The 21,375-nt window shown below is 51.8% G+C and overlaps 1 protein-coding gene across 5 annotated transcripts in view; it reads left to right on the plus strand.

Moving 5' to 3' along the window:
* Window positions 1-21,375, plus strand: part of SFXN5 (sideroflexin 5) — a 118,705-nt gene that overhangs the window by 92,922 nt on the left and 4,408 nt on the right. For 2 of the 5 annotated variants that reach the window (XM_003793413.3, XM_023515266.1), the window contains one exon: window positions 6,679-6,796. In XM_003793413.3, the coding sequence (XP_003793461.1) occupies window positions 6,679-6,796 (118 nt within the window). Of the gene's footprint in view, window positions 1-1,115; window positions 1,194-1,290; window positions 1,735-6,678; window positions 6,797-10,637; window positions 11,574-21,375 lie in introns of those variants that run through there. The other 3 variants (XR_001161446.2, XM_012807412.2, XM_012807413.1) reach the window with 3 other exon arrangements.

Raw genomic sequence — 21,375 nt, forward strand, 5'->3', positions numbered from 1 at the left:
GTTGGGGCAGCCAGAACTGAGGGGCTGCCATCAGGGAGGGGGGACCGAGGGAGGGGACCAGGCTAGCCCAGGGCAAGGGACCAGGGAGCAGCTGGCAGCCCCCTTGTTTTCAGAGGGTGCCAAGTGGTGTCCTCCACTACCAGGCTCTCCCAGGTAGGTGCTACTAGAATTGTTCTGTGAGAATTCACTGGCTTTTACCACGCAGGACCCTGGGCTAAGTGCTAGGAGAGGTAAGGATGAGGCTGGACCTGCCCTGAGGAGCTAGTGTTACTGGTATGTGTGTGTGTGTGTGTGTGTGTGTGTGTGCGCGCGCGTACGCGCATACTCTCACATGCTCTCAGTGAACAGTGCAGGGAAGACTGCATCTGAAGATGCTGGTAGGAAGCCCCCAAATCTGGGGTCAGCCACACCCCTTGCAGGCATCTACTATGAGACATATTACCACCTCACTCAGCCTGTTTCTCTGCTTATAAAGTACAAATAGTAATAACTCCCCTGTCTCCCTCAGAGGGATGTTCTAAGAACTCATTCTATGTATTTGTCATGACTGTAGAGAAAATAAGGGAACATAACGTGAGTTAGCGAGTGTGAAATTGCACTGGGAAGACTGAAGTGCTGCTGGAAGGAGATGCTGAGCAGGGACAGGTCCCAAGGATCAGAGCGGAACTGGGACAGGGCCATGGGCAGGGGAGGGACCTAGGTGAAGGAGTGCCTGGAGGGTCAGTCCCCTGGCTTGTACAGGTGACAGTGAGAATTCCCTCCCTCCTATCTTCCTGGGGTCTCTGCCTGGTAGGGACACCTCAAAGCATCAGTTGAAATTTGGGATATATAGGATGAGAATGGGGTTGGGAGCACTCCATCTGGGGGTCTGGGGCAAGGGATTCTCCTCTGTTTGGGGACCCTCTCATATATCAAGCACTACCTCCCAGTCCTCTCTCAGTCTGCTCTCTGCCTGAATGCCACCTCCTCAAACAGGCCCTCCCTGGCCACCCCATCAGAGCAGCTGCTATTACTCAGGATCTCCTCTCCCCTCATATTCCCATATTTTTCTTCACAGCACTTACTGGTATCTGCGATCACTTTTCTAGTTGTGCATTATCTGTGGGCTCCACTAGAATGTAATCTCCATGGAGGCAAGTGAGTCCTTTTGTTTGCTGCCCTGCACAACATCTAGTGCAATTCCTGGCCCATAGTAGGTGCTCAGTGTTTGTTGAATGAATGAATGAGTAAATGAATGCTTTTATTTAATCCTCACAACAGTACGGTAAGTATGATATCCCTGTTTTACAGATGAGGAGAAGGTAAAGAGAGATTATATCATCTGCTTAGGGTCACACACTAAGAAATGGCAGAGCCATTCCTAGTGGCTCAGGAGTATGACTGCAAAGCCTGGGCTCTTCATACTACACTGATTGCCTCTTGGGTCTGCAGGTCACATCAGGTGATCAGTGTGAGTTTGGGTTCTGCCCTGTCAGACTTGGGGCTTGACCTCAGGAAGCCTGTATTTTTATAAAAGAGATGGGCAAGACCCATACACAGGTCAGCTGCAGGTAAGAGCAAGCAGTTTGTAAATGGGGCCAAAGTGATCTTCAGAGGAGGAAGACTATGGAGTAAGGACTATTCCCCGGAGTGGGTTGCAGCTGACCCTGAGAGCAGGAAGGAAGGGCTTTCTAGACAGGGTGTAGGCCAATAGTGTGGACAAGGGAAGAGTCCAGCCTAGCTGAATGTGCTTGTAGGGGCACAAATGCACAAATGTGCTTGTAGGGGCCAGTGAGGGGTCCTGTGTGCCTTGCCAAACAGGCAGTCCCTCTCATCCTAGAAGAGGGCAGAGCCTCTGGGGTAGGGTGACCAGATTTTAACATCGGTAAGGCAGGACAACATGGTGGGGGTGGGGGAGGATGGGGGGTGCAGAGCAGGGGACCGGGCAGGGCAGGGCCTGACAACAATGCAAACTTTGATAAGCAGGTCTCAATAATCACTTCTCAGTAATTATTTGTTATTATTACAGTTTAACATTATAAAATTAACAAAAATAATATAAAACTCATATTCTGGCGAAATAGCCACAATGGCAGCCGAAAAACATATATTCCCTTCTTGTTCTCCCACCCATTTGTGCATTCTTTCCAAAAATCGGGACTTTCTTAAAATGCCACAGGATGTGGGACAAATTGTTGAAAAGCCGGACATCTGGTCACCCTACTCTGGGGGTACCTGAGTGAGGACACGGTGTGTTGAATACTGGGATTTCCAGAAAATAGGGCTGAGTGTGGTGACTCATGCCTGTAATCCCAGCACTTGGGAAGGCTGAGGCAGGAAGATTACTTGAATGCAGGAGTTCAAGACCAGCCTGAGCAACATAGTAAAACCTCATCTCTATAAACATTAGAAAAATTAGCTGAGTATGGTAGCATGTGCCTGTAGTCTTAGGGGGCTGAGGCAGAAGGATTGTTTGAGGCCAAGAGTTTGAGGTTGCTGTGAGCTGTGATGCTCACTCTACCAAGGGTGACAAAGGGAGACTTTGTTTAAAAAAAAAGAAAGAAAGAAAGTGAAGTGATGATTAGTGTAGCATTGAACTGGGGCTGGGGGCAGGGGGCAGGGAGGAGGTACTTAAACTTGGCTTTGGGAGTCAAGGAAGTAGGGTGATTATTCTAGTTCTGAACCTCCACAGTCCAGGATCTGCCTAGTGTCTGGGTGCTACATAAACTGACTCAGTTCAAGGTCTAAAGAAACCCCTATGGTAGGATGGAGAGAGGTTAGCAGTCTGGTCTTCGTGACAGTCTTGTATCTGATTGGTCCTTCTCTGGAGCTCTTGAGAGCCTCTGGGGAGAAGAAAAGTGTCCAGCCCAGGTTCCCCCGGGAATATCAAGATTTGTGCCCTTGAAGACCTGCTAGACTCAGAACTGCAGGACTGTGGGGGTAGGCATATACCCCAGAACTGCAGGACTGTGGGGTAGGCAAGGCAGGACGACATAGCAGAGCAGGCTGGGACTAGTGGGAATGTGAAATCTGAGTTCCAGCTCCACCTCCTCTTGCCAATCTTCTATGGCTGGGGAACCTCCCTCAGTCTCAGTTTCCCACATAAAAATGAGGACACTGGCTCGGTGCCTGTGGCTCAAGCAGCTAAGGCGCCAGCCACATACACCTAAGGTGGCGGGTTCGAATCCAGCTCAGGCCCGACAAACAATGACAGCTACAACCAAAAAAAAATAGCCAGGCATTGTGGTGGGTGCCTGTGGTCCCAGCTACTTGGGAGGTGGAGGCAGGAGACTCGCTTAAGCCCAGGAGTTGGAGGTTGCTATGAGCTGTAATGCCATGGCACTCTACCCAGGGGGACAGCTTGAGGCTCTGTCTCAAAAAAAAAAAAAGAAAGAAAATGAGGACACTGCCCCTTCATCACCTCCTTCATCAGGGCTTTGCATTTTCACCATACATCAGCTCCGTGGCTCTTGACAGGGGCCTGGCCCACACTCCTAGCCTCTGGGTGCAGGGACTCTAGCACAGAACCTCTGCTGAGGACCTCGTGCAGGAGATAGCTGCCACACTTGGGGAGCCCCTGTTGGGTAAGGGAGTCAGGACAGCCAGGAAAAAAAGACAAAAGAACACTTACAAAGCAGCCTACTTGCAAATTAATGGAGTGCAAACTAAAGCTGAGCTCCAAGTGCTGAAGGAATGCACAGTACTGGGGGAGACAAGCTGTTGTGTGGCTAGGGCTAGAAACCCCCTCCATCGCCTCTGGCCTCTGTTTACCTCTCTGGGAGGGGCACAGGTCCTTAGGTTTCCTGCTAGGGTAAGAGAGGTGGGATTCAGCATGCTTAGCTGTCTTTGACTCTGAGACTGAAAGGAAAAATCTCTAGTCTGAAGCAGAGGAGTCTCCCCACCTCAGTGCAGAGTACTGCGCTGTCTCCGAGGATAGCATCCCCTCACCCTGCACTTCACCTCCCCACAGGCTACAGGCTTCTTACACTACACCCACACCCACCCCCCTACCCCCCCCATAGCTCTAACCACAGTGAGGAGAAAGCTGGTTTTAGACCCAGGACTGGGATCTGCCCCCAGCTCAGAGCCAGCTGCCTGTGCTGGCTCAGGAGGGCTGTAGCTTACTCACCCCCAGCCGGGCATCCCTGGCCCTGGGATGGAGGGAGGCAGGTAGAAGCACTAGGCTGGGTCACAGTGCAGGCCATGGCCCATGGTGGCTCCCCGAGTCCACTCCCCCACTTTCTTCACTCCCTGGGCTCCGGGTCTTTTCTTTCTCCCAGGCATTCGCACATCTCTCCATCTGCATATTTTAACTCCCCCAGCTGCCTTTCCCATCCCTCCCTGCCATTTCCCTTTCCTCCCCTCCCCCTGTCCTGCTGTGTTCACTCTCTGGTTGCTCTGGGCTGGGACTCCCCAGGCTCCTATTTGACTACAGCCTTGGGCCTGCCTCCTTCTTGAGTTTGGAGTACAGGGCTGGGGCTTCCCAGACCCCTTCCCCAGTGGGGAGTTCAGCCAGCCACCCCTGCAAGAGGAGTGGAGGGTACAGCCCCACTTAGAAGGTGGTCTGTCTAGTGTCCCCACCAGCAAGTCCCAAGGACTGAGCCCATGGCCCACCCTTTACCTACCAGGGAAAGAGCTTCACTCTTTTCTCTGTCACCCTTCCCTGTCCTCTATCTCCAGGGACCTTACACCCTTTGTCACTGCCATTGGAACAGAAGGGCAGGCCCCTGGTGTTGGGTGCAGGGAGCGGGACAGGGCAAGTCTTGTGTCCAACACTCCTTATCCTGCTTAAGAAGTGATCTCAGGGTTTGGGGCCTGTAGCACAGTGGTTATGGTGCCAGCCACATACACCGAGGCTGATGGGTTCAAACCCAGCCCAGGCCAGCTAAACAACAATGACAACTGCAACAAAAAATAGTCAGGCATTGTGGTAGGCACCTATAGTTCCAGCTACATTGGGAGGCTGAGGCAAGAGAATCTCTTAACCCCCAGAGTTTGAGGTTGCTGTGAGCTGTGATGCCATGGCACTCTACCAAGGGCAACATTGTGAAACTGTCTCAAAAATAAATAAATAAGAAGTGATCTCAGGGCCTTTCTCAGCCTTACTCCTAGCCCAGGAGGTCTTGGAGTCCTGGGAGGGTTTGAGAGGACCTGGAGGAGGAGAGGGAGAGGATTGGGGGTGCTGGATGGGGTGAGGCTGGGGGATCAGAGAGATTCAACCTTGATTTAGGTACCTTTGTCCTTATGCTGTTAATCCTGTGGAAACTTCCCTCTCCAAAAGCTTGATTTAAGCTAAATTCAACAGCTGCACAGATCTTGGGATCTGGGCTAGTAGAAGGGCTAGAGAACAGCCTAGCCACGAGGACCTTTGTTCCCACAGGTGACATGGGTGATAACCACACAATAATGATGCACAATTACTGAGCATTTACTGTGTGCCAAGCCAGGGCATAGAACTTACAGATAGGTAGATCTTTGTCAATACCTGAGCAAGAACATGTGGGCAGGGTTTCTCATAAGTGTGGCCTAGGATACCACTTTAGACTGACAGAGGATTATTTAGAATGGAAATTCCCAGGTCTAATACCTGGGAGTTATCCTGAATCAGGATTTCATGGTTGTGAGGGGCTCTTTGGAGCCTGCATTTTGAAACAGCTATACTTTAAAGTTTGATAACTGCCGCCCCCCGTTTTGCAATCTGTTCAGGATCAGGTGCTCTTGGGATTCATATCCTAGGATATGAGTGTAGTATGGGGTTTGCTTGCACCCCACACTGTGCCCTGCCCCTGGAGGGCCTCTCACCTGCCTGTGGCAGATTTGGTACCAACACAATATCACCTGGCAAATAGTCCAGTCTTCTATCCTGTTGGCACCCTGAAGCCTCCCCGTTGGAGTGCTGTGATCTCCACAGTGGAAAGCTCTGATGAACATGGTGAAGGTATGCTTGCCAGCTGATATGTCCCCCATGCTGTCTGGGGAGCTGGAGAACTCAGGGCCCTGGAGGAAGATTTATCTTGGCTCAATCCTGCCTTCTGAATCTGGTCATGGGGAGTGGTGCTGATGATGACAATGACAGGAGAGCTTGAGTTGGTGGTAGCTGGGATGACAGCACTCTTTGCCTGCCTCCTACATACTTAGCCTTGGACAAGTCACTGCCCTCTCTGTGTTCTTGGTTTGAAGTTGGCGAAGTGGCCAGTGAGTGTCTTCTGTTCTCATGCCCAGAGGAGGATCACCTCCTCCCAGCTGTGTGTGTGAGTATGAGTGTGTGTGCACGCTTTTTGTCTTCTCCCCTGAACTCAGCACCTATTCTGGTTCATTTGCTATTTAATTATGTGCTGCCTTCAAGAACAATCTTACTTTCCTGAGTGTCTACCAGGAGCAGGGGCTAATAGCTTCTTTGAGCATTCCTCCTATGTGTGGCCTTCTTGGCACAAGGGTGGACATGTGGTGGATAGGTGTCCTACAAGTGCTCATTTATGATTTGAGTAGTTGCAAGTTCTACCACAATGTCCTTCAATGCAGGGCCCAGGGAGAGGAGTGCCAGTTGGGGAAGGCCCCAAAGACAGAATCTACTATATCTCTTTAGTTGCAGGCTGGCACTGACCCCAGAACCATGCCACCCAGGCCCTGAGACTCTGAGTGGGACCCAGCATGGTGGCGAGCAATCAGCCTACTCCATCTCTGGTTTCTCCTCCACAGGACGGCTCTCCTACAGGCGCGCCCCCGGCTGCTCCTCCCTGTGCAAAGCCTCGTGTGCCTGGCAGCCTTCGGCCTGGCCCTGCCGCTGGCAATCAGCCTTTTCCCACAGATGTCAGAGGTCAGAGGGGAGTAGAGGGTTAAGGGCAGGGTGGGGAATGGGGGCAGGGAGCCAGCCATTAAATACTCAATGCAGTGCTGACTCCTTAGCACTGTGCTAGGCATTGGGGCTAGAACCCTGAATGAGACTGGCCCAGGTTCTCACCTCTCAGAGTTGAGGGTTGAGCAGCCAATACAGCAATTAAACAGAGAAGGGCAAATGAAGTTCAGGAAGTGTTAGGGTGTGAGAAGCTCAGCTAGATGTCGGGGGAGACAGCAAACCAAACCGAGCTTGGAGGTAAGTGGCATTTCACTGGAACCTGGGTTCTGGGCTAGGTGAACCTAGAGCTGGCCAGGTGAAGAAGGGCTGGGAGTATAGGAGGATTGGGGATCAGCCAGCATGCCAGTGCTGTGGCGAGGCAGCATGCAGTGTGGCCAAGAGTTGACCGAAGTCTGCAGTGGAGCAGAGTAGAATGAAGTAAGGGGTCAGGTGAGGGCTGAGGCCAGGTGTGTTGAGGAGTTAGAAGCTGAAGCACAGAGGATAAATGTCATCCTAGGGGGCTGTGTGAAGCAGGACCACAGATTCCTGCTTTCAAAAGGTCCCATGGCTACATCTTGAGGCTGGGTTGGAGCTTGGGAGGAGAAGGAACCATCAGGAGGCTGTGGCGAACATCCAGCAAGAGATGGTAGAGACTTGGATCAGGCTGCTGGCAGTGGGCATGGAGAGAAGTGGATCCTTAAAGAGAGAGTTAGGAGGGAGCTGCATTAGGATTTGATGAAGAACTGCATGTGCTGGGAGGGAAGGGAGCAGGTGGAGGTACCACTTCACAAGATGGCTCCAGAAGGAGGGGCAGATGTGAGGGAGAGGAGCCTGTGGGACATGCAAATAGAGGTACCCCGTGTGGGATTCGTATCTCTGGGTCTGGAATCCAGGAGAGGGGCCTGGGCTTAAAGGATGGCAGTAGAGTTTACCAGAATAGAGACACTACAGGGAGCCAGGGTGGCAGCTGACATCACCCAGGGGCAGTGTGAAGGACAGAGGCCCTGAAGGGAGTCCAAAGACAAGTGGCCAGGAAGGGAAGGGCAGAGCTAGGCCAAGTGGGTGGGCTGAGAGGTAGAATTCCGTGAATTTAAAGATCATCCATTGGCCAGGCTCAATCAGGCTATAGTGTCAGGCTATAATCCTGACACTCTGGGAGGCTGAGGAAAGAGGATTGCTTGAGCTCAGGAGTTTGAGACCAGCCTGAGTACAAACAAGACCCCATCTCTACTAAAAATAGAAAACTAGCTGGACATCGTGGTAAGTGCCTATAGTCCCAGTTGCTTGGGAAGCTGAGGCAAGAGGATTACTTGAGCTCAAGACTTTAAAATTGCTGTGAGCTATGATGCCATGGCACTCTACGCAGGGCAACAGATTGAGACTCTGTAAGGAAAGGGACTCAGTGCCTATAGCTCAGTGATTAGGGTACCAGCCCCATACACCAGGGCTGGCAGGTTTGAACCAGGCCTGGGCCTGCTAAACAACAATGACAACTACAACAAGAAAATAAGTGGGCATTGTGACTGATGCCTGTAGTCCCAGCTACTTGGGAGACTGAGGCAAGAGAATTGCTTAAGCTCAAGAGTTTGAGGTTGCTGTGAGCTGTGATGCCACAACACTCTACCCAGGGTGACATAGTAAGACTCTGATTAAAAAAAAAAAGAAAAGAAAGGAAGGAAAGAAAACCTTTGGTGTCTCAGTTGATAAAGACAAACTCTGTCCCCAAAGGGCCTGGGTGGTAAGTTAGACTTGGTGCTGAGGAGAAAAAGAGAAATATGCCCATACCTGGAACAAGATGTGGCATTGAAAGAGGCTTTTATTTATCTATCTTTCCTTTTTTAAGTGGCAGATACTGGAGCACGTAGGTAGTGTAAACATGAAAGGGAGGAAGGCACCAGGAGGGACGTTGAGGACACTGAGAGGAGGGTGTTGGGGGGAGCAGAGTCTGTGAAGAGGGGAGTAGACCAGAGCTCAGCAGAGGGAGAGCCCCCTCTCCACAGTAGTAGGCAGAAGGGGCGGCAGATGCAGCTGGGGGGGGGGTTCGGGGCTGGGAAGTTGAGGGAGTTGTTTTGATGGCTTCTGTGTTCTTGTGACAGAGCAGAAAGGAAAGAGGAGGATGGGGACATGGGGAGAGTCAGAGGTCTGAAGACTACAAAGGAGTTTGAGACATCCAGCAGGGAAGATGAGAGACAGCTAAACCAGAAAGTCAGGAGAGCCTTGTGGACGGTGCAAGGGGCCACCCAGAAGTATGTGGCAGGGAGGGTCATGGGGCCCTCTCTGCTGGGGTATCATGGGAAAGGGGGCATTCAGAACATGAAGACAGAAGGAAGGAGCAGAGTACCTACAAGCCAGGCTGAGGGTGGAGGTTGCCATGAGCAGGAGGAGACCATGGGGACTATCTGAGTTTAGAGTATCTGAGCTCATGAGGGATGGGGGCAGTGGCCAGAGAAGGTGCCTCTGAGTCTGTGATTCAGCACTCACCTGCTGCACACAGGGTCCTAGGAGAGGCAGTGCCAGGGGTGAGGGCTCCTGGAGGGGACCTAGGGGAGGTGAAAATAAGGGTTTGGGTGTTGTAGTTGTGAGGGCTAGAGCCCCAGGGTCTTAGAGTAGGAGGGGGTGGCCTGCCTTAGGCCCCAAGATCCCTGGAGGGTGAGAACTGGGGTAACTTCCCTCCAGAACCCCAGAATTCTGAGGGGAAGCATAGGTAGCGGTGTGGGACCTCATCTAAGACATGCCAAGACAGAAGCCTGGCATGTGATACATGCCACTAAGACCCTCATCTCCTGCCCACAGGGCCCAGTATCATTAAGACTAGGGCACTTTTTCTGTTCTGCTCTAAGAAATTTGTAGCCTGGGAACTCCAAGTGGAGCTGAGGGCACCAGGTTTCCTAGAAATCCTAAAGATGGGAGGAAGGATATTTCTCAGTAGTTTCTGGCCCTTCATCCCCAAAGAGCTGGGCCTGGCACTCCCTGAAGCCATTGCATCTCTGTTCAATGTGAGGCTTTGTGAACTGAGCCTGAGTTCTAGGCCAACATCACAGTCACCTGTGTGCTTGTAGATACCACTGTGCTCAGAGCTTCAAGAAGTTCTCATCGTTCTGGCCACCTGCACAGGGGAGGCACCCAAGGCAGAGAAAACCCAAGATACAGAGTAGAGACCACCCAAGTTGGAAAGATTTTCAAGGTCACCCAGTTTACCATGCTCCCAGCTCTGGGGGACAGGGGGAATGGAAGCCCAGAGCAACCACAGGACCAGCCCAAGGACACAGAAACCACATGCTGGTAGGAAAGGAAAACCCAAAGGTCCACCTGTCATGTCCAGAGTCCCTAGAAAAGACTATATCCATCTGAGGCAAATAACAGAGTGATGGCTGTTCACCCACCACAGCCTCCAGCCCTGGCTGCATAGAGGTGGTTAAAAGTGAGGTGCCTTGGCCTTGCAGAAGCTCCATGTCAAAGTCTTGGCTCCTTTCTCCCCAATGCCTGACTCAAATAGGCATTATGTGCATTCTTCTGAGTATCTAACCAAAGCCCTTCTTATTGCAACACAAGCCTCTTTCTCCAGATTGGGAGGAGTATAGCTTTTGCATAGTAAGTCTTTGTCCTCTGGGAAAAGAGGGTGGGGGCATGATTTTCAGAGCTCCTGCCTCAGCTGCATGGACCCCAACAGGATGCAGGCTGGCCTGGAGATCATGGGGTATTTTAGGCCTATCTGTGACCCATGGCACCAAGGCCATCAGCCACTGGCTGAGAGAGGACCTTGTTCTCCCCACTCACCCTCCCAATTAATTCTCTCTAATGAGGTGCTTCTTTTGCCATACAGGGATCATGTCTCACATCCCAGAAGCCAGTGGGATTTGCCACAATAAGTCTGGACTTGCTTGAGCTGACCCACTTGCCAAAAGCCACCAAAGCTGTCAACAGAAGTAATCGCTACAACACAAATTAATTAGAGGACTTGGAGGTAGAGTTTAGTAACTAGTTCCTAGAATGGCTGGTCTGCAGTGATTGGTATGGGGTTTCCAACTCACTAACCCCAGAGGTTGAGAAAAGGACTTCAATCCCTCCACCTCCAATTCCTGGGAGAGAGTTTTGTCTGCTCTTTTCAAATTACTAGTTCTGCCTGTTAAAACAGTAATGATGATTAAATTGCAAATGGTCCTAATGGGTACCATTTACTGAGCATCTACCAGACTAGGCAGCATTCTAGGAGCCTTATGCCCTTCAAGTCCAAAATGTTATTGAGTATCAAGGGATGTATCCTAGGTGTATGACTCTATGGCTCTGGCGAGAGATTCGGGTTGGAGATATGGAAGCTTCAGTGCACAGATGGGAATTGAAGCTAAGAAAGGAGGGGAGGTCAAAGAAGGGGTAGGAAAACCATCACAAAAGGGAAGGAACAGTCAAGGGCCAGGAAAAGCCAGGGTGGAGGCTTCATGGAAGCTGAGGTGAGAGTATTTCAAAGTGGAGGGGGCTCTCTGCAGAAGGGACAAGAAGGAGCTGATGATACAGCTAGACATGGCAGTTGGGCAAAGGGCAGCTAATTTCCTCTTTGTCCAGAGAATTGAGCTCAGGGATGAGAAACTGGGAGAACAACAAAGAGATGATGAGATGAAGTCAGGGGCTTGGAGAGAGGATGGTGATGCAAAAGGAATGCCCATAGCCCAGGCAAGAAGACATGGCCTCCATGGAATCCTTGGGCCCAGTGAGTAGAGGAGCCTGGTTGGCTGTGGTGGGGAAATAGGGGCCCAGAACATGACAATCCTTCAAGGTAGGTGCCGTTATTCCTTGTTTACAAATGAGGGACCTGAGGTACATTAAGGTTATATACCTTTTCCAAAGTCCTAAGTTAGTAATGACAGGTGGCGTTGGTGTTCCTGGGTTCTGAGCAGACTTTGGACCCAGGTAGAAGGATTCTGTAACCCTCTCTGGCCCACCCACACCTCACTATCAAATAAAGAGGCCCCAGTCTGAGCTCCAGGCTGCTTGCTGCTCATTCATCAGTAGAAACATTCCAGGACCCTTCTACCCTTGTTAGGGAATTGATGTGCATTTTCACAGGGACCTTTTGAAGTAAGTGTGTCTTTGTTTCCCAACCCAGAGCTGAGGAAGGGGGTAGGAAGTCTAGAAGACCAAGAATTAGGACTGGGAACCTCCTTACAGGTGTGAGAACTGGGGACCAGGGTTTGGGCTCCCTTCTGGGCCCCAGTCCCATTGCCCATACAGGGAAGTGGTGGACCCCGTGACCTAGAGGTTAGTGCCACAGTGGACATTGGCCAAGGCCCACCCAGGCATGGATGGACACATCAGCACCCAGAATCTATACCCTATCCCATAGAGCTCTAGTGCTTCCCCCTTCTTCTTGTAACCAAGATGGCCATGTCACCCCCGTGGTCTCAAGGAGCCTCCATTCTGATGGTGGAGATAAAAACTCAGTAGAAGGAATATGTCAGGTGACAGTGCAGCTTTGGTGAAAATGAAGCAGAGGGCCATGCTCCATACAACTTTCTATTTGGCTGGTACTAGAGGGCTTCCTGTGGCATGGTGGGGCCAGATTTGTGGTGGCCTTTCTAGCCCTGCCCTCTCTGGATACTGGGGCTCTGGCAGACGTGATCACCTCTGTCTCCCTGCCACACACACACATACATTGATGCCTCAAGTCCCTCAAGGGAGATGTCCAGGGCCCAGTCTCTGGGCACTTCAGCTTGGCCATTACAAGAAACTGGACCAGGTGATGGCAAATGTCCCTCCAACTCTGGCAACTGATGTTCCCTATCTGGGAGGCTTCCAGTCCCATTTAATGAACCTCTTGTTTCCTCAGATCAAGAAGCAGTACCTAGGGTGGTGCCTGTGGCTCAGTGGGTAGGGCACTGGCCCCATATACCGAGGGTGGTGGGTTCAAACCTGCCCCCGGCCAAACTGCAACAACATAAAAAAGAAGCGGTACTTTGGCTGAGGCTCCCTCCCACATTCCTGCCTCTATTTCTGTCTTGTCTTCCTTTGTGCCTCTTCTCCCTTCCTTGACTCCTCTCGGGCTCTCCCCCACCCCAGTCCCCTCGCTCTTCCCCACTATTCCCCTGGGAGCTCGGGGGCTGGGGAGCGGGGCTGCACATACAAGCCAGAGCCATTGTTCAACAATCTGTTTTTGTCTTCATCTTGTTGGCAGGCGGCAGGAGAGGAGCAAAAGGTTAATGAGGCACTGTGCAGCGGGCTTACCGCGTGAACGGGCGGGCGGCGGGCGGGCGAGCCAGCCGTGGTGACAGGGAACTAATTAGGAGCAGTTTAACAGGAGGAAAAAGTGAAATCTCCTCTTCACCAACTGTCAATAATTAGCTGATTTGGTGAGGTTGAAATGTGTCCACAGAAGAAGGCAGGGCTTGTCTGTGGAAGAGGAAGGCATGGGGAATGGGGACGGCCGGGGGCGTGCCCCGACCCTAGGTAGTATTGGGGCCAGGGGGACTATCCTCTGTCCCCCAGGTATTACCTCTGCTTCTCTGGCTGGCATCCCTCAGCCTCAACTCTCTGTACAACCTTGGGTCTTAACCTCAAAGACCTCAGTTTCCCTGGCTGTAAGATGAGGTGTAGGAACTAAATTTCTTCTTGGCTCTGTCCAGTGAGATTTTGGAAGTGAAAACTTGAGCTAAGGGCCCTGGTACTAGAGTCACAAGAGCTAAAACTGGGCTGAGTGATGTAGAACCAGCTGTTGACCCTCAGGCACCTCTGCAGCATGGCTGTGCCTGCTGAGGCCATCCTCTGGGCCAGGCCTCAGGATGTCCCCTAGGGTATTCCTGTGGCTGGTGAATGGTGCCAAATTGTAAGAGGGCAGGGCCTTGGCCTTCCTTTGAACACACCTCATAGCCCATGGACCCTCACCCATCTTTTTAGTCCTCCCAGCAGCTGTAGGGCCACATAAGGGATAGGAAAGATAGCTGGGGAGCCTCTTGCCTGGGCTGTAGGCCAGGGGGAGGGCATTACCGCTGTTATAGGCTCCGGAGGCTGAGTATGTGTGTCTCTTTTCCCTGTCCCAGCTGGTGCAGGGATCCCTGGGGCAAGGAGTCAGGTCCACTAGCAGGAGGGGTATTTCCTGTTTAGCCTGTTTGCTCTGTTAGTTGTTGGTTTTCTGGCCCCTTCCCTCTGAACTTCCCTGCCTCCTCAGCAGAGGTCTTCTCCCCATTCCTCCCAGCCCCTCCATCTTTTGCCAAACATCTTGACTGGAAGAAAAGACATCATCAGATGCCATGGTCAGTCCTGCCAACCTCCCACACCCTCCTTTTTAGCCTAGCCCTCCTCTACTCAGCTCTAGAGGATGCTGGGGATTAGAAGGCACATCATATTCTGAGGAAGGCTAAAGCTCTCCCCATGTCCTCAGCACCATGTCTTTCCCTGGCCCCAAACAGTGTCTCTCAGAGGCCACATACATGCTATAGCTGAGGTATGAGGCTCAGCTTAGTCACCCCATCCTCATTCTTCACCACCTGCTCTTTCCTGCCTCTCCCCTGACAGCTCTCAGAGTCAAGAAACAAAGAGATATGCCCTCCCTGTATGGACAAAAGTATGTGTGCCCTCAGTGGGTGCCAGAATTTCTATTCCCTCTCCTCTCCCTCGTCAGCCCTGAGGAAAATGGCTAGACAGCTTGACCCAACAGAAGCAAAAATGTTTCCCCTAGCTTATCACCCTTTCTCTGAGAAAGCATTTAAATTCCCAGCTAAGAATGAGGAGGAATTGGGCATAAACTCAGGTCCACATTCAAGCTGTTTTAGAAAAATGGCCCCTCCTCCAGGAAGTCCTCCCTGATATGCCCAACCAGGATCTCGCTCATCTCACACATATAGACTCTGGTGGTGTGTTTCCTATGTCCCATATCCCACCTTGGAACAAGAACCCTTTCTCCCTCCTTCAACATTGTCCTTAAGGTTGAGAACTGGCACTGTTTATCAATGCCTAATACAGAGCATGGCTCATCTGGATTCACCTTGACTTTGTTGGTTCCTGCTGTACCCACTCTCCCAGGGCTGATGTAAGGCCAGAGACATGTCTTAGGGGCATTGTGTCCATCCTGAGCACACAGCAGCATTAATCATCTCCCAGAGCAGGGGCCTCCTCCTCTCCAGTCTCAAATCCATCTCCTATTTTGCTTAGAGATGTTTGTTTGGGGTTTTTCTCGTTTACTGGTTTAATCAGTCCCTACTGAACTCCAAAGTGGGCTATTTTTGCCGTCAGAAATCTGCTGCCTCCCCGCCCGCTGCTTTCTTGGAGTTTGCCCACAGGACCCCCCAGGAGGGATGGATGGGAATGGCAAAGCCGCTCAGAGCCCAGGAACGCCAACGCCACCTGTCATGTTGCCTGTTCCCCACACCCCCACCCCAAACCTGTGCATGCACACAGGCCCACACATGCACGCACAAACGTGCACACATGCCCAGATAACAGACCTCAGTGGGGCTGCCTGCAGCCTGTCCTTCCCCATTCTCCTTTCTGGACCTTCTAGAACACCTTGCTCAATTCAGGACAAGGAGGAAGGAGGCTTGGCTGTGCAGAGCTTTCATTGAGAAGATTAAAGGCATGGATATGTGCGAAGTATTTGGCACGTGACTGGCTCGAGCTCAGCCCAGTAAGCTGAGTGAGTAAGACTGGGCCTGGGTGTTGGGGTGCCCATGGGGTCTGCCCTCTTCATGCAGCATCCTGTGGGTTTTCTAACCCTCTAAAGGATTCTCCCGTCCATTTCTTGATATTATCCTCATGCCAGCCACAGGAGGTAGAAAATCTTCCACTGCACATGTGGGGAAACTGAGGCCTTGAAGATGAGGAGATACAGAACAGAAAATGATGCTGAGATTGGTCCACCAGAGGGCACCTAGGAATAGTGCAAATCTCCAAAATGGGGAGGGACCCTGAGAATTTGCTGGGTATGCACGCACGGCACAGGGGAGCCACAGGGGAGCTAGAAAAGTATAAGACAGGATTCTCACACAGTAGGTACTTCTGTTCCATGTAATCCAACAGCTATTGAGCACCTACTGTGTACAAGGCACAGGGATACTGAGCTGTCTTGAGTGATTCACAGTGGGGTGGGGGTAGTGGTCACTATATTCATAACTGGCTAGAGGACAATTCACTCTATGACTGGGGATGTGATGGAGATGAAAACAAGTGCTAGGGATAGCAGAGGCATCAGTGATGGATTTGGCCAGAGAAGATTAAGGGAGGCTTCCTGGGAGAGGTGGCCTTAGAGGATTAGAATATAATCTGAACTGCTTCAAAGTCTTTACCTACATTATATAGGAAAGGGAGGGCATCTGGTGGGAGAGAGAGCTGAAGAACATCCCAGAAGGCCTTGAGTATCTAGCTGAGGAGTCTGACCTTGACCTTCACTGAGAAAGCGGTGGGAGCCCAAAGCTAGAACCAGAGGCCTGACCCAGGAGTCCAGGCTTGAGCTTCAGCTGCTCCCCAGGCCCGACCTAACACAGTCAAGACAGCTCCTCTAAAGGTGGGGCCTGGACATGTATGTCTGAGCAGGACGTAAGGCCAGCCCAGCTCTGGTAAGAAAATGATGGACTGTGGCTCCTCAGTGGGCAAGATGATCCCAGACCTGGCACATAGGCTCAGCCAGGTGCTAGGCTTTGGACCCTGTGTCAATGTCGCCACTGTCTATGGACATCAGAGAATCAGATCCCTGGCCAGAAGCAGGAGTTGGCTTTGAGCTATGTCACAGGGTCATGCGGAACACCCCACCCCCCAGCCCTGTGCCTTTGAAAAAGAGGCAGAAAAGCCTCCAGAAGAAAGGCAGGAGGAGGAAGTTCTTTGTAGTAGGTAAAAGCCCCTGAGAATGGGGCACAGGTGGGGGATCCAGTTTCCTGTTTATGTCTCAGCACCTTAGCTCCAGGTTCAAATATGTAAACTATCCACTGGCTGCTGGCTGGCTGCAGGTGTGTGTGTGTGTGTGTGTGTGTGTGTGTGTGTGTTCCCAGGCTGTAGAGGCAGAAGTGGCCCCAAATGCATTCCTGACTCCACTCCCCCACCCACAATGAGCCAGGACACAGGTTAACCTAAATAACTCAAGGTTAACCCTTCCCACACCACAAAGGAAGGCTGACAGGGTATTCTAGGGGCTCTGGAGCTAGCTAAACCTTGGGGTGCTCAGGAGAAGCTGGGGACATGCTGGTGCTCCGAGTCTAGGGATCTCTTGAGAGGGGCATTAGAGTCTGTACTGAGTCTGAAGGAGAGGGTGGTCCTATGATATGGGGAGGGGGCATTCTAGCAAGGCTGTTTGGGAGCCAGGGTTCAGGTTCTGTCCAGGAGTCAGGGGTACTAACAGGGTGACATTGCTTATTTCTGGGCAGAGTGGGTGTATTCCAAGCACCCTGCTTCTGGGGCTTGGGGGAGATCCATTCCAGACACTCCCTCCCTTGAGAGCTCTAGCTGGCTGGCCTTCAGGGTCTTGCCTGCCCCAACCTGCAGCTTGAGGCTGGGTTGTCCTGTCCCCCCTGTGGCTGTTCCCTTTCTCCTCATCTCCTTCTACCTTGAGAAGGCCCCTCAGAGCCACTTTGTGGTTCCAACCAAGTTCCTGCCCTCTCAACCCACTACCCTAGGGCTCTGGCCTTCACTACTCATCTCACTGAGCCTTGGCGCCTCCCTCTTTCCCTTCAAAACTCCACTGGTGAGCCACTGGCCACCGTGTCATTTGTTTGGCTGCTGACATGATTTGTAAAACCTACTTGGAGGCCAGCCTCTCTAAGCAGGAGGGGAACCTTTTGTTCCTACTCTGAGGCCTAGAGCTGAGTAGGGTGGCAGGTGGTGGCAGCAGGCACTCTCTTGCTTGTAACCGTACCTTAGTCACATTCATTCACCAGCCAGTCCAATGGCACTGCTAAGCAAGGCTTGGATGTGCTTCCCTTGGAGGAGATTCAGCTCACATGCACTTGAAAGAAGTGATCTTCCCGGGAGACACTGGATTGTTAGTGGAAAATGGAGGATACAAAAGGTCTGGGCAAGCACAGGGGTCTCTGCCCTGGCCTCCCAGGTCAGCTCATGATGTGGAAAGCCAATGGTCCCAACACCAACCATGGCCAGAGAGCTGGAGGGGTCCTAACAAATGGCCAGCTGTGTTGGCCCAGAGTAGAAATGAGAGGCTGTGATGCTGGATCAGCACTGAGCAGGGGGTTTGCAACATGAACCCAGGAAGGTCATCAAACTGTACTTGCTAACACCAAAGCCTCTCAGCCCCTCTTTGGAAACACTCTGAGAAAACTGCTTGGTGTCCATGGCTGCTTGGTGTCTGTGGCACCCTCTCTCACTGCTTCCGCTTCTTGGGCTAGTCCTCCACGACCGCCATCATGGACTCGTTCCCTTCACCCGCCCCTTGGATGTGCCTGTTCCCCAGGCCTTGGCACCATCCCCTCCATCTGCTCTCCTGGGCAAGCTCCTCTACTCTGGAGGCTCTGGCTGTGCTTATGCATCCCAGGCTTTCTCCCCTGCCCAGAGCTCCAGAACCCTGGACCCATCTGCCTCCTAAGCCTGTAACTAGAGAACCCACAGGCACCCCAGACTCAAGATAGCCACCCTAAGCCTACCACCCAACACCCTGACCCATCCCATATTCTCTGCCTCTGAGAGTGGCGTCACCAGCCACCCCAGCTCCTGAGTTAGAATTAGGAGTCATCCAATGCACAGTCATCCTCAACACCTCCCTCTCACCCCCACGTGGAATTGGTCATCAACTCCTATGGATTGCATCTTCAGAAAGGATGCTCATTCCCACAGCTGCTCCCTGAGAGGCTTCTGACTCCCTAACTTAACCCCTAGTCCATCCCCTACACCAGGTGTCCTCAAACTATGGCCTGCGGGCCACATGCAGCCCACCTAGGACATTTATCCGGCCCACCGGGTGTTTTTGCCGCCACTACCTGTCCTGCTTAGCAGCTGACTCATCCCGGGGCCTGCAGTCTGGCCCTCCAATGGTTCTGAGGGACAGTGAACTGGCCCCCTGTTTAAAAAGTTTAAGGACCCCTGCTCTACACCCTCCATCACCAAAGAGGGTGGTGAGAGGGTGTAGAGCAGGGGTCTAATACGTTTGGGTTTGGCCCACCTCTGCTGAGAGTCTTTCCATGGCTCCCTATTGCCCTCAGATAAAATGCTGGTGCTTTCATATAGCCTGCAAGGTCCTGCCTGACCCAGCCCCACCTCCATTTCTTGCCACATTTCCAGCATGTCCAGCATTGCCTCTACCCTGAGACAAGCTATGCTGTCCAGCTAATGCTTTTCCCTCTACCCAGCAAGCTTTGCCTGCCCTCGCCTATCAAAATCCTCTATTTTCTTCCTGGCCCACCTCCTCTGAGAGGTCTTCCTTCCTTGCTCATTCAATAAATTGGAACCCCCTGCCCCTCCCCAGTTGCCATGGCATTTTGCTTGTCTCTCTGGAATCCATCTGCTTTCACGGACTCCTCCCTAGACTTTGAGCTTCTCAAGGGCATGGGCTGGTCTAGTCCTTTTCTGTGCTCCCAGCCTGGGTATATGGAGTTGGTGGCCATAAACATCTGCTCACTTGAGGGCAGATTAAATTGAAATGACAGAGAAAGCCTAGAATACCAATGCTGTCCCCAAACCTCTGCTCCTGATCCCTCAGCCACCTCCCTGGGAGCCATCCCACTGCCTGGGTCTCCCCTCAGCACAGCAGGGAGCCCAGGGGAGCCTGGGGGTGCCAAGAGGGGAGGTCTTGGTTTCCAACAGCCCAGCACTCACTAGGGAGTGGGCACAGTGGCCTGTGGCCCTGGGCTGTGGGCCTCCACGGTGGTGGTGAGCAGCCTCTCTGATTTTAATGTGGGCCTCAGTGCTTCAGTGAAAGCCGGCATGGGAAGTTGCTAATAATGGCACTAAAATAAAATATGCTACATCTGTTATGGGTAGCAGAACAAAATTAGCTGCTCACACCTCTGACATCCAAGATGTCTTAACTTAAAATACTCCTTGGCTTACTTTACATCATTTACTGATTATATTTAAAAGAAATACAATTTTGCAATTACTGTTCTTTCCAGCGTGATATCTATGCATCATTTTCCTTTTATGTTTATATATTTCTCCTTCATTAGTGCAGTCTGAAGGGTGATTAGGATTCTTCAAACATTTTACAGAGGTTAAACGTTGATTAAGATTTAATTATTACTGTAAATAGCTTGGAATGACATATGGTGCAAAAGCCTGACATATGTGCATTTGAATAAATGAAGTGCTATTTCCCAGGATGCCTCAGTAGCTGTTTAACAGCTTTCCCGAAGGGTTATGTTACACCTCATGGTAAGATTGCTGGGATGTTATATTTTGTTGGTTTTTGCAGCTGAAAGCTAAGAACAGTTTTCCAGTTTTTTAAAAACATTGAATATTTTAAATACCTAAATTGTTTTGCACAAATTTTTGCTAATTTGTCTAACTAGGTTAAACATTTTCAAAAGCATTTAGATTTTTAAGCGTGGGCGCTGTGCATTGTGTCAGTGGCAGCGTGGGGACGAGGGGATCCAGCAGGGTGGAGGGGACTCGGGGGTGGTAGGGGTGGGGAGAGAGAAGGTGGTTTGAAGAAAGGGGGTGGGGAGGAGGCCTGGGCCCTGAGCCTAGCTCTCCTCGGTTTGGCCATCTCAAGTGGCCAGAACCCAGGTAGTGGGGTACCAGGCACTATAGGGGAAGGATCCCCTCTTCTCAAGGACTCCCACCATGCCCACCAGCTCCAGTCCTCTCTAAACTGCCTCTTGTCTGGACTCTGCCATACACAGCCTGGGCCCTACTGAGCTCTCTGAAGACCAGGCTAGTCTATGCCACCTTCTGCCCACTTCCTAGGGTTGCCATGTCTGGACAAACGTCAGGTGCCTAGGACCAAGTTCAGCCAAGCTAAATTACAAAGGCCTGGCACCTGGTGACTCTACCCAGGGTGGATGTCAAGCCAGGGCCTTCTTACTGAGGGAGTGCCTCCCCCTCTGGCCCCCTCAGGCTGTCGGCTCAGAAAGCCCCCCAGCGCAGCCCCTGGAGATGAAGCTCCTGTGGTGTCTCCAAGGAACCCTGTCCTCCCAAGTGCCTGCTGCCTCTATTCTTTCCACCCATTTATTGAACACTCAGGGACCGCCTACTGTGTACTAGCACTACTAGCATTGCTAGAATTTGAGGACTCTGGGTAAGAAGATGGCACATTCACTACCTCAGGGAGCTTGTGATCCAACATGGAGGGGTGGGAGGTGTCATTCAGATGGAAGTACAGGGAGCGGCGCCCAGCCTGGGTGAGCGAGGGTCTAAAGCTGAGACAGAAAAGACTGAACTACAGATTGGGGAGGGGGGCAGGGGCAGGAGTAGAAGTGGGAGGGGCACATCTCTGGCAGAGGGGACAGCTCAGGAAAGACTTGAGGGGAGCCCAGTGCACAACAGGAAGATGGCTCAGGAGTCTGACTTGATCTCCAGGGGTGGTAAAGCATGGAGCCATTTTTTATGTGAAGAGAGGTGTGACCGGACTTACAGTTTAGAAGGCTACCACTGCCTAGAGGGGGGAAGGACCAGAGTGAATGAGACCTTGTTGGGAGGTG

The sequence above is a fragment of the Otolemur garnettii genome, unplaced genomic scaffold, assembly GCF_000181295.1.
Source record: "Otolemur garnettii isolate 467f Iridium unplaced genomic scaffold, OtoGar3 scaffold00068, whole genome shotgun sequence".
In the NCBI taxonomy this organism is placed as follows: domain Eukaryota; kingdom Metazoa; phylum Chordata; class Mammalia; order Primates; family Galagidae; genus Otolemur; species Otolemur garnettii.